The sequence below is a fragment of the Cryptotermes secundus genome, unplaced genomic scaffold (assembly GCF_002891405.2).
Source record: "Cryptotermes secundus unplaced genomic scaffold, Csec_1.0 scaffold360, whole genome shotgun sequence".
In the NCBI taxonomy this organism is placed as follows: domain Eukaryota; kingdom Metazoa; phylum Arthropoda; class Insecta; order Blattodea; family Kalotermitidae; genus Cryptotermes; species Cryptotermes secundus.
In genome coordinates, this window is record NW_019720568.1 from 119,367 (window position 1) to 133,076 (window position 13,710).

The 13,710-nt window shown below is 39.7% G+C and overlaps 1 protein-coding gene across 3 annotated transcripts in view; it reads right to left on the reverse strand.

Annotated features, from left to right (window-relative positions):
• LOC111869022 (dihydropyrimidinase) overlaps window positions 1-13,710 on the reverse strand; it is a 146,674-nt gene that overhangs the window by 96,656 nt on the left and 36,308 nt on the right. For all 3 annotated transcript variants that reach the window (XM_023860214.2, XM_023860221.2, XM_023860205.2), the window contains exon 4: window positions 7,862-7,951. In XM_023860214.2, the coding sequence (XP_023715982.1) occupies window positions 7,862-7,951 (90 nt within the window). The remainder of the gene's footprint in view (window positions 1-7,861; window positions 7,952-13,710) is intronic.

Consider the following 13,710-nt stretch of genomic DNA (forward strand, 5'->3'; position numbering starts at 1 on the left):
GTGGAGCTACCTCCGAGTTATTTCCGAGTTAGCCAGCAACCAGTCAGTTGTATTGTGGCATTTGGAGTGTACTAATTGTGATACTGCAGATAGCAGTAATCGTAAATCTGTAATTTGGGTGATTGTAAGTGCGAAGGTGAAATAAAATTCGCTATATCAGATACGGCGTGAAGTTATTTGTCGCGATATACACCCAACACGTGACAATATTCTCGAAGATCTCTATTTATACTGCATATTTCCTTTTTAAAATGTTTATCATATATATTTTTTAATTTTATATTCAAATTTTCAATAATGGTCGTGTGTATACAATTTTTTTTCTTTTCCGTATTACAATATGTTGCATATTTGACTCAACATTTCGTCATGATTCATGTTTATGATACAATACCCAGGACGGGACTTCCCAGATCCCTCTTCTCGTAACTTGTCTCATTCGCGTACCATCAAAGTGGCCGCGAAGAGATTAGTCGGAAGCGTTCACGTGTAGGCGCTATCAACGTAATACTATTCAACCGATAATGGACTTCACTTATTCATTTCCGAAGTCTCCATGAGGTTCGTTGCGCTTCTTCATTTGAAGCTGGGGGCCATTCACATTAGTGGTGACTGGTCTGTAGTTAAGTTTGTTTAGCTTTCTGTAGTCATGCCGAAAGTGAAAGTAAGTCAGAAAACTAAATTACAGCTTTATCAGCGGGAGTTCGAAGGAGAGATGATAAGTACGGATAACGAAATTATTTATGGCCGAGCGTGTAAGAAAACAGCTGGTTGTGAAAAACGCTTTCAAGTGCTTCAGTATTTGGACACTAATATACACAAAGAGAATATTAAAATTAAATCCACGAAAAGTGCTCCTGTTCAAAAATTGCTTAATAATAGTTTTTCACAGTTTTCCTTTGATTTATGCAAAGCCCTTTTAGCGGCAGATATGAAATTACTGTGCGCAGAAATTACGTGAAGCAGTGTTACGATCTTACAATTGAAAACATTAGAAATAAGATTCAAGATAATTTTGTGTGGGTATCAATCGACGAAACACAAGATTGTGAGGGACGGTTTATTGTAAATTGTATAGTTGGATCCCTTAATAAGAATGAACAATCTGCCCCATATCTTCTTGCGGTAGAGCAATTTGAAACCACAAATAGCTCCGCAGTTTCCGAATTTTTTATCATTCCATGAATTTACTATATCCGAATGGCCTTTAGTATGAGCGCGTGACTGATGCCACAAGTTATATGATGAACGCCGGTACTGCTCTTAAAGTTATATTTCCAAATATGACACATTTGACTTGCCTTGCCCATGGGTTGCACCGTGTTGCAGAAACAATTAGTGCAAATTTTCCGCTTGTTGACAAGTTTGTGACTTCTGTGAAGAAGGTATTTGTTAAAGCGTCATACAGAAAAGAACCCTTTAAAGCAGTAGCACCGAGCGTTCCACTTCCGCCAGAACAAATTTTAACGCGCTGGGGCACGTGGCTGTGTGCATCGAGTCATTATACCGAACATTTAGAAACAGCTAGGAATGTCGTGAATACATTTGATCCCAAAAGTGCAGCATCAGCTCAAATTGCCCAAGATGTACTAAAAAACGCAGAACTAGAAACTAATCTTTCCTATATATCTGCTCACTTCTCTCATCTTCCATCCGCCATTTCCTGACTGGAGGCAAGCAATAGCAATACTACTTTGTATCTGTAGTTAAGGGTGTTCAAAACCACTGTTTCAAAATTGAATTCGGTTTCTGGAAGAGTTGGTGAAGTAGTAAAGGGAAAAGTACACAGCTTTCTTTAAAAAAATCCAGGATATGAACAAATTTGTGAAAGTGAAGAAATTTTAGCCGGCAAACGTACTGAATTGCCAAGTACAAGTAAAAAATCACTAACAGTGGAGCAAATAGCGGCTTTTGTACATGCGCCCCTAAGTTCTTGTGAGGTGAAAAGAAGTTTTACCCCCTATAAAGACACCTTACGAGACAATAGGAGGCGACTAACTATGGAAAACCTAAAGCATTTAGTAATTGTGAACTGCAACAGAAGAGAAGTTGAAAGTTCGGAGAGCTAAATGTGAGTACCATTGGTTTTTTAAATTTGTAATGAAATAAGTTGGCTTTGTTGCATGATTTGTATTTAAGTACAGCTTTCTATTGCAAGTGAATCATTCAAACGAACTTAAATATTGATTTTTTGGTCTTAAAATAATGTAAAATCAATTTTAATATTTTGTATAAATTTTTATGTGCATATTTTAGTGCATATTTCGGAAGTTTTTCATGCATAAATGCATACATTTTTAAGGGATTATTAGAGCATAAATATCCGGTCCCTTCTTATCACTAATGCCCCACAACCACATACCGTCGCCTTCATGGAAGGATAGGCCTGACCAACCAACACACGTCACGACGCAGGTCTTCTATAGAAGCTTCACATCTGACGCACAACTCGATTCGATTCGGAGTTAAAAGAGAGAGAGGGAGAGAGAGAGAGAGAGTGATAGCACCCACACTTCAAATACGCATGTCTGTTCGAGTTCGCTTCTTGCTAGTCTGAAAATCTCTCTGGTCTCGATATCCATCTACTGCTGGCATGTCCAACTTCAAACAGGCTGTGATCGACTTCTTAGTTTCAAAACTTCCAGTGATCTACCCCCTTCTATCGTCGTACCTCACTTTAAGCAAAAATATTGGTAAAAATAACACGACACATGATGTTTGTTGTAAAAGCAACATACATTGAAAGTACAGACTACTTTAATACGCATTTTTCCTTCAAAATCTGAATATAATCATATTATATTACAAGTGAATTTACATGCTTTTCAATATATAATTTCCTTAAAGGCCTATGAGATCGACCAAAAATCGTCCCGCGATCGACGCGTCGGACATGCCTGATCTACTGCAAATACGAATTTACTCCTGCAAAACTGATCACACTACAAGTAACACACGTCACAAAATAAGAAATTATTAATTACATGCACTGTTTATGCCGTATAAGCCTACTAATATTTCTTATTATGAACCTTTTATGAGAAATCTGATGAAATTCAATTTGAAGCTCGTGTGAAGACAGAGTTATTAATCAGTACGCACAGAATTAAAAACCAGCGAATTAAATTAACGCATAGAATTTGATCGAAATCCTGAGCCTGTCTGAGTCTATGTTACGACCGACGGTCAGTCGGCCAGTTTATCTTGGAACAAAGCACCCATCCGGGGCTTACGATCAGACTTTTATTGCTGTCAGTTGCGGGTTTGTTGATGTGGGGCGCTCTCTCTGACTAGAGGACGGGCCTGTTTTTCACAACTCCTGATGGTCCTCGCCAGCACAGTCATTCTCCATTTTACTGTCTCAGATTCGAGGCTTCCCTTTTCGTCGCCTCGTACAACTCGCAGGGCTACGGTGGAAGTATTCGACCTCGCCTCCGCAGGGGAACACCGAAATCCGTCCTGAAATTTCGGGAATAAAATATGTGGACTGACGGGAAGACTTGCGGCCTCCAAATTATGCGTTCTTCACATGCACTTCTTACAAAGAAAAAAAATAGCTTTAAATTTGCGGCCTAAATGACTTACGAAGAAATTCACGCTAAGCTGTCGATCAGAGTTACTAATCAAGACAAATCGATCTGTAGGTCCACTTATCAGAGTTGATAAGAAGGGCGTATTTATGTAAACTGTAAGTACTTTATTGAGGCAATCACTGTCGAGCATTTTTGATAAGCTGTTCCTTGTTTCTGTTGCCAACATGACAGCATTGAAAACTTCGTACATTGGACCATCATTAGTGCTTGATAGTCGTTGCGAAGTAATTAACGTCTGTTAAGATACCCAAGTCAAATATTAAATATGAAGAGAAAGAGGGAAGTTGAGTCTGCAAGATATATTCCGTATACGTAATGCGTCATTTTTTCGATGTGGATTATACGTCATTATACCACATGCAAACTAATTTTCTACATAGATCCAGCGGAGACATTTATCATACTGAAGGATGAGGATGATTTCATGCTTACAGCAGTCAGTGTCCTGTTCTTTCAACGGTCCCTTCGCTCCTATTCGTTTTTGTTAATTTCTGCCACCCCTCCCCAAATTATGTTGCTTCATTTGTTCCCCGCACTTAAGCAACACCTGGAATATAAAAAAAAAAGCAGACTCCGTAGTTTCAGTCCGCAAGAGAACTATGCCGATCGAGCAATCGCCGCCTGTCGGCGAAGGTAGTGCCAGCTTTAGCGGATAGAGGGTGTCGTGTGGTCAACGCAACGAATCCCCCCGGCCGTTAATTTCGGTTTTCTAGACTGGAGCCGCTATTTCCTTGAAATAGCTCCTCAATTATCCTCACGATGCTGAGTGGACCCCGTTCCAGACCCACAACTTCCCTTAAAATCTTGTAGCGCCGGGAATCGAAACCGGGCCTCTGGATTTGTAGTCAGGAACTCTGACCACTAGACCGCAGAGGCGGTCACACCTGGAATATGAAAAGTAAATTACATTTGGTTACTATAGGATGGCATGACTATGGGAAATTGTCTCTCGCCCGTCGTTAGCAACATCTTCATGGAGCATTTTGTGAAACTAGCTCTTGACTCTGCACCGTACAAACCATCGTTGTGGCTGCGATACGTGGATGACATTTTTGTAGTCTGGCCTCATGGTCCAGAGAGATTACAGAATTTCTTCGACCACCTCAACAGTTTAAGGCCTTCCATCTGCTTTACTATGGAAACAGTCAGACAATGCGATCTCTTTTCTGGACGTTCTGGTCATCAGGGAAGAGACGGCACTAGTCACACAAGTCTACAGGAAACCCACCCACACTGTCCAATACTTCAACTTCAAATCTAACCATCCGCCACGTGTGAAAAGAGGCTTCATTAAAAGTCTCCACGACAGAGCCTCCACCATATGCCAAGATCGAAGAGATTTGGTCAAAGAAATTAACAACCTGAGACACGATCTTCAGTTGAACGGTTATCCCAAAGGCTTCATTGACTCGGTCATTAATTCCAAGGGCAGTAGTCGTCCGAAGAAAGAGGAAAACCCTCTGTGTTCTGTATATATTCCATATGTGCAGGGTGTTTCTGAAAAATTTAAACGGATAGGTAATCGATATAATATTAGGACCATCTTCCGTACGAAACACACACTTACGAACTCCCTTATGAAAACTAGACCGAAAAGAGATCCGCAACAGACGGCACAGTGCGTCTATAGCATTCCCTGTGAATGTGGCAGAAGCTACATTGGCGAAACAGGCAGACCTCTGGCCGTGCGGCTACGGGAACATAGACATAACCTCAAAGAAGGTCTTATAGAAAAATCTGAACTAGCTCAACATGCCTATGAAGAAGGGCATAGGGTAGGCTGGGATGAAGCTAAGATTTTGGATATTGAAAGCCACATTATGTATAGGAAATACAAGGAAGCGGCCCATATGGCATGCTAGGCCAACCCAATTAGCCAACCCAGTTTGGACTTTTCTCGCATTTGGATCCCCATTATCAGCAATGAAGTCACCAATTCACATAGAAGATCTGAATGACGTGATGTATGTTTTTATTGTTTTCTATTAGGTTCTAAATTAGATAGACGTGATTTACTCCATTGTTGACGCTAGTTAGACACTATTAGTTTTTACTAGTTCTCCTTTCTATTCCATGCCGTGGGGTCATGGACATGGTTATTAGTTTGGTTTCGTGACATAAATTTCTAGGGCTCTATCTATCCTGGTTCCACGCTTGTATGTGTTTGATACAATTTGTTATGTATATTTTTCTTATTAGCTCTCAGGTCTAGCTCTCAGACCCTGCTAAGGGAAGTACTTTAATTGGTAGTGCTTTATAAAGGGAAGCCGAGGACGACACTTCGACATGAGGAAAGAAGTAACAGGAGATGGGATAGTATTTCACAATAAGGTGATTCATGCTTTGTACTTTTCATCAAACATTATTAGGGCGATCATTGCAAGGACGATGAGAAGGGCGGGGCATGTAACACAAACGAGAAATCCGTGCATAACTGTGGTGGGAAAACCTGAGGGAAAGAGAAAAATTGAAAGACCTCGGTACAGATAGAAAGATGGTATCAAAATTAATCTTAAAGGAATGGGATGTGAGTGTGTGGATGGGATCCGGTGGCGGGCTCTTGTGAACTGTCGGGGTTCCATATGGCGGGAAATTTCTTATGAAGCCGAGCCTTTTAATAAGGGCTCTACTACATGAATTGCATTTGGCATACTGTAGAACGTATTAAAACGTATATATTAGCTACAATATTGCAGCGCGCGCGTGTGTGTGTGTGTGTGTGTGTGTGCCGGTGCAGTGTATGTTTCGACTTCAAGACTGAAACAGGTCATGATAGTACCGGCAAACGTCGGCAGACAACAGAGGGACAGGTACTATGTGCCCGCACCTGTACCTAAACCTTAGCAGCACGCTACGAAACCATGTGGTGAAGCCGCGGGAAAACTCCGGATAACTAATGTCAGTACAAGATGGATCGGAGTGGACAGCTTCGTGCTGTGGTTGCCTTTATCGCCAGTGCGCATTCCATAGGCCGAGAGATGGGCCTCAGAGCCAATCTGAACGCGCGTGTCGCTGTCAGCAATCTGAACCCCGACTGTCCAATCCGCAGCCAGCTACTTTACCAACCAGCGGCCTCCGTAGTATAGAGGTAACGTTCCCACCTCATGACTCGTGGTACGCGGGTTCAAATACCCGGCGGAGGTCGTCGAATTTTTAAGGGCGGAAAAATTCAGGGAAAAAGTCCTCTGGGAGGGACTTTAAGCTGTGTGTCCCGTGTCGTAACTTTAAGGCACGTAAAAGAACCTCATGTCCCCAAAGGGGATCACTGAGCCAAATTCCAGAACGTTTCCCGCCCAACAATAGTCTCTAAGGCCTCTGATAGATTGGGGAAGCATTATAGACACCGCTAAGCAAGTGGCCGAACTCGCTTGCTCGGCGGGACTGATGGTACGCACCATTTATCGGTAGGGTATAGAGACTGGTAGAATATCATAGAGGGAAGCACAATAGATCAAACTGGTCGCGGTGCATGGGGAAACCCACCCTCTCTAAATAACTAACTAACCACTTTACCAACTAAGTCATGCCAGACCAGGTTTTTTACTTCCCTTGTGCATAATCTCGTACGTTTCGGTCATATAAGCAATGGTAAGTTACAGGCCTTAGTATATGTATCCTTATACAGTTTACAGAAGACCAGCGCTTATTAGTCTGTTGTTATGTATGTAAACAGAAATGGCGGCCGTTACGAACAAGAGATGAAGATGACAAAAATTGGCAGTGGTGCAGGTGCTTGAATCTGTTGCCAAGAAATGTCTTAGCATACCAGTGGATGCCAGCACCGGTTAGTGCTTATCGATATTCTATCAAATCTAGCATCTCATTCATTCATTCATCCATCAATGGCTCTACAGCCCTTTGTTGGGTCCTGCCCTCTTCTTCAGTTTCGTAATCTTTTTCACACAGACGGTAGGGCTCCTTGGACGGGTGATCAGCCCGTCGCAGGGCCACTACTTGCACACAGGATAACACAAACATAGAATAAACGCACAAGCAGACATCTATGCCAAAAGTGGGATTCGAACCGGTGTTCCCAGCGCTCGAGTGAGCGAAGACAGTTCATGCTTTAGACCGCGCGGCCACTGTGATCGAGAATTTAGCACATCAGTGGTCTGTAAATGTAGCTGTCTGTTAGGAACTTTGCCAGTTAATGGGATTAAGAATTTATTCCAAAGTTTTCTTTATACAGAAACATGCTGTAACTGGACACAAATTGTCTTCTACAAAGTTGAGGTACGAGTAGCAAACAAATACCACATGTTACTCACCACCAAAGGCAAAGCCTCTTCATGAATGACCCGCTCGGCCTCTACCTCCTCTGTCACGATCTCCTGGCTGTCACCGCCAGATGTTATCACCTGAAAGAAAAAACAAATCAACATTTCATCTTAAACTGCTATAATCTAATTTAAACTTTTTAGGATGTAAAGAGCGTGTCATCATGGCCGAACTCCAACCTGCACTGTTTTCTTCCTAAATGTCATAACTTTACACTCACCGCAGTGTGGTTAGCAATCATACGCAATATTTGTGGGTGGGTATATTCGTTTCAACCGGTCACGGTAGCCGCGCGTTCTAAGGCATGTACTGTCTTCGCTCGAGCGGAATCCGGGATAGTGTGTTCGAATCCCACACAAGGTATGACTCTTTGGTATGTGTATGTGTTTATTCTGTGTTTGTGTTTCTCCTGTGTTTAGGTAGAGGCCTTGCGACGGACTGATCACCCGGCCAAGGAGTCCTTCCGTCTGTGAAAAACGATTACGGAACTGAATAAGAGGCCTGGGCACTGAACGGGCTGGAAGAGCCATTGGAGGAAATAACAACCACTGGATGACAGATACTGCATATTCATTGAGATAGCGCAATGGACTTGAAGACACAAACCTTGACGTTAGTCAGGTGGTGGTGGGAGTCGTTGTGATCATGATGATGATGATGATGACGCTATAAACTCTCTACATGCCGTATGTGTAAACTGCCATTAGGCGTTCGGGCCCTGCTTACATTAAGCAATATGTAACGATGTTCATTAAACATTCCTCGAGAATTTCTGCACATGTTCTGAGATTATAATCCAAACACTCTCGTTGGTCCCATACTCCTAGCAGATGTCAGTTAAAGTGGATAACCTAATCCTCGGTTTAAGGGAGATGGTTCTGATGTTCTGATGCTCTACTGAGGAAGTGCAATCAACGATACAGCGAATATGTACGCCCAGCTGGTAAGAACAGACATACGAAAGGGGCACAAACATGGAAGCCGAAAAAGTAAACTAGCGAGGAGCGGAGAGAGAGAGTTTTATTCTCAAATAAACACATTTTATTGTGAACAACGATATATACAACAGCATAGAAATATATTGACTAAGATCTTGTGCACTGAGGCGGTTTTCAAACAGTTAACAGTTGCTTGAAGCTGGCCAAGTAGAACCATGTTATTACAAGTATAATGTTATTTTAAATTAAAGCGAGATTGTGAGCAGATGGCCGTCGGCCAGCAGAATTACGTAGGTGAGCTAGAAGAGAGAATTCGAGAAGGAACGTCAAGTTTCAGAAGATGCAGAGCTTCTCATTTCGTGTTCTCCAGTGTATTTAACAGGGTAGTGGTCAACTAAATGAAACAATTTACTGTTCCTTTCGCATTCTGAATTACTGAAATGATCAAACTGAAGGGGATGAGAGAGACTGATGCGAAATAAAATAATATTAAAATTGATTCCAGACAAACAGAGTTAGACTGAAATGGATTAGGATAGGGTCCAGAGCTGTATTTTGTGAAATGGCACTATAGTGTCATATTGTAGTCTTCTAGGTATGGAAAATTGTTGCTAATGTTTCAGAGAACCACACTGCCTCTGACATAATCCAGAAGACTGTAATATGAATCCGGCGTGAAAACCTCAAACGAAACTTGGTATTCTAGAAAAGCGAGCAATTTCTTGACCAGCTCAGTAACCGCTGGTTATTTAACGACCAATAGCTGTTTTCTGTGGATTATAGCGAGTGAAGAGAGGAAAATGTCGGCTGTAAACTGTGAAACCTAACTGGATCTTGAATTCCAATGCTCCTGTTGCGTTGCTAGTGCGCTTTGCTTTCTGCTCCCATGTCACAAGCACAGAAATAATTTTACCTTTACGTCCGTACATGAATCATTCACTCATTGAGCTCAGTCCTTGAAAAGCCGCCAATTCTGCAGCTACTCAAGAACTTCCCAGAATTTTATAGAACCTGAAGGTTAATTACAGTGTTCACAAGAGTCCTTCACTGGTCACTATCCTGAGCCAGATAAATCCAATCCATACCATCCCACCCTATCTCTCTAAGATCTATTTTAATACTATCCACCCATCTGCGTCTTGGTTTTCCTAGTAGTCTGTTTCCATCTGGCTTCTCCACAATATCCTATATGCATTCTTCTCCCCGTTTGTTCTACATGCCCTGCCCATCTCATCCTCCGTGACTTGATCATTCTAATTATAATTGGAGAAGAGTACAATTTATGGAGCTCCTCATTATGCAGTTTTTTTTTGCGTACATTAATTCGTTACGCAAATGTCGAGCGATTGAAATTTTGGCATGTCCTGTTTCCCTTCCACTCTGAAACGAGACGACACTTGGGGACTCAGCTCCTCATGGGCCTTTACTCTCTTTCAATTTCCGGAGACGGAAAGGCCACGAGGTCAATCAATTTTCATCAGGCTCACTCCGGGCACCTGCAAGATGAAATTCAGTCCAAGTTTCCAGGGCGAGTCCGCTGCTCGGACTAAGCAAGACTCAGAACAACACTGTGTCACTATATTGTAACTTAAGTGGCTGTAGAATGGGTGCAATTTATTTGCAAAAATTAAGGAGGAGTTACGGACAGAACCCGCAAAAAATTATGTAAGTAATGTAAATTTGTGAGCCAACAACAAAATGGAATTAGGGTCCGTGTGCTGGCCTCATGCATATATTGTTAATGGGATCGAATATTACTGGGGCAGAAATTCTTTATTGCTTGCATATGTAAACAAGTTGCAGATATTATAGCAATAATAATTATTATTATTATTATCATTATCATCATCGAAGTGCGTCATAGTTACTCGCACATACAGCAGCTAATGATTTCTAGACGTTTTTAATAAATCCACTACTTCCCTTGAAGGCAATTTTAGTTTTCAATTTTGTACACATTTGTAGTACTCGCCAGTTATAGGCTACCTGCTGTTGGCAAGCACTCAGATAAAGGAATTATATTATTATTATTATTAATATTGCTAAAACGCGTGTTGTATCATACACCAGAAAAACAAATTTTCTGAGCTACGAGTATCAGCTTTGTCATGCTATCATTACACGCACCAGCAGTATTAAGGACCTGGGTGTTTTCTTTGATTCAAACTTACATTTTCACACATATGTTAATTACACATTTTCTGAATGCATAAAGCTTTCAGGCCTTATTCGCTCCATTACCTAGAGGTTCTCCTCCATGGAGAGTCTATACGTACTATATTTTATTTTAGTCAGGTCCAAGTTGGAATATGCCTCAGTAGTTTTGAACTCCATCACTTCGACTGATGCCAATAAGCTTGAGCGCATCCAGCAGAAGTTTGCGTCCGTCTGTTTTTATCGTTTTTTCCCCTCATATTTCATATAATTATGCTTATGCTTTAGAGAAATTAAGTCTGCAATCTTTACATAAACGGAGACATCACCTTGATGCACTTTTTCTTGTTCAGGTCTTTCGTGGTCTTAAATCCTGCGCTTCTCTTTTGGAAAATGTTAGCCTTCGCGTTCCTGCCAGCAATCTTAGGGACTTCTCATTGTTTGGTGTTTGTCCCTCTAATAAACACTGTCCTTCTGCTCGGTGCGCCTATGCTGCCAACGCGGTGGGTAAAGATCTTGACATATTTGCAATCGGAACAGTTTGTGTCAATGACACTGAACCTAAAACTGTTAATAATATTTGATAATGATACTCTTAATATTACTAGTGTGTACGTGGTCTTATTTTATTGTTCTCTCCTGTTAACGTTAACTTTAATTTTTCTTGGCATTATTATTAATCTATTGTCATTATGTAGACTCTCAAATTTTGTATTTGTTTTTTAATTATTTTTATGTAATTCTATGTACTCATGCTAACCTTTTAATTGGCCTCTGTGCTGTTAAGTTGTACGTAAATAAACATGAATTGAATTGAATTAGTATGTTGAACTGCCACACGAATAAATGAGAATTAATCGGGTTATTATTGTTATTGACTTCTATGTGTGTATGTATGTGTATTGTCCTTTCTCATCACATAATGGAATAACCATTCGAAATGTACTTATTTTATTTTTCTCGACTGTTAAGGCTAAATTATTTGTTTTTTTGTTTGTTTTCTTTTCTTGGAATTGTTACTAATTTATTGATATTGTATAGACTGTCATATTTTTTATTTTGCTCTTTAATTTTTGTGTATTTCTGTGTACTCGTGCCAACTTTGTTATTGGCCCCTGTGCTGTTAAGTTTGCACGTAAATAAACACGAACTGAATTGAATTATTATCATTATTATTATTCCGAAATATTTATACTTTACAGTTCTCAGTTTTCAATAAAACCTTAGATTTGTATTAATGAAATTATTATTGTTAATATTATTATACTTTACTTTAGTTAGATCCAAGGTTGAATACGCTTCAGTAGTTTGGAATTCCATTACGTCAACTGATGCAAACAAACTAGAACGCATTCAGCAGGAATTTACGAAATGTCACCCATATGAACACAAAATATCTGGTATTAAATACCTTATAGACCGAGCAAATAATTACCCCATTACCAGAACAGGAAAAGATATAGAAATAGCTACTATAAATAACATACTTATAAATAATAAGTATAACACAGATATAATTACAAAACTAGCTATAAAAAGAGAAACCAAAACATTACAGAGAATTTAGAAGGACAAAAACAAACATGAAATGGGCAACATTCACATATATAGGAAAAGAAACAAGAAATATTACAAAAATATTTCGAGACACAAAATTAAAAATGGCATTTATAACTAAGAACAATTTACAACACACATTGTAATCAAAACCACAAATAGATAAATATAACAGAAGTGGTATCTATAGAATGAAATGCCTAGATTGCCCCATGGAATATATAGGACAAACTGGGAGGAAATTTAATACCAGATATAAAGAACACATTCATGACACAAGACACAATAACAGTAATACAGGATACTCGGAACACATGTTAGATACGGGACACGCATACGATACAATAGAAAATACTACGGACAGCATAGCAACGAATAAAAAAGGGTACTATTTAAACACATTGGAAAACTACCATATATACAGAACCACAAAGAAAAACACGCATATGAATAATATAAATAAAGAAATATACAACCCAATATTTCATGTATTACACACAATTTACACAGAACAACACAACACGACCCCACCACCTACCCCCACCACACTTACTCCCACAACACCATAACTCGATCATTAATATAAGAGAACGAAAACAGCACACACACACACACATCCAACGATACAACGCACGCAGCCACAAGAGTGGAACACATCACAGGACACAGTGAGTATTAAACAGTATAATATTAAGAACATGAAACCAATAGAAATCAAAACATAACATTAATATGTAACATTTTTCACGTTGCAGATATACACACAACATTAGAAACATAAGCACGACACCCATGTGGATGATTAATAATACACACGAATTTTAAAAATATGACGTATGAGATAATAGGTTTTAACAAGTTTTAAATACATAAACTGTATTACTATACAAAGACGTATACAAATTTAATATTATTTGTAAATGGACATATAAAGGCAAGCAGTGAAATAGTTAACGGAATGATACACCTGAAGATGGCAGCATACTGCCGAAATATGTAGTATAGAAGTGGTAGACGGGATTGTATGCACTTGAAGACTGTTAATATATACACATTATGCATATGAATCAGTGCAACAGGACGCTAAAATACAACATAATAAAGAATTGAATTATTATTATTATTATTATTATTATTACTATTGTATGCTGCTCTATTTGAAACTCAAATTCTCACATTGTGCCTTTGTC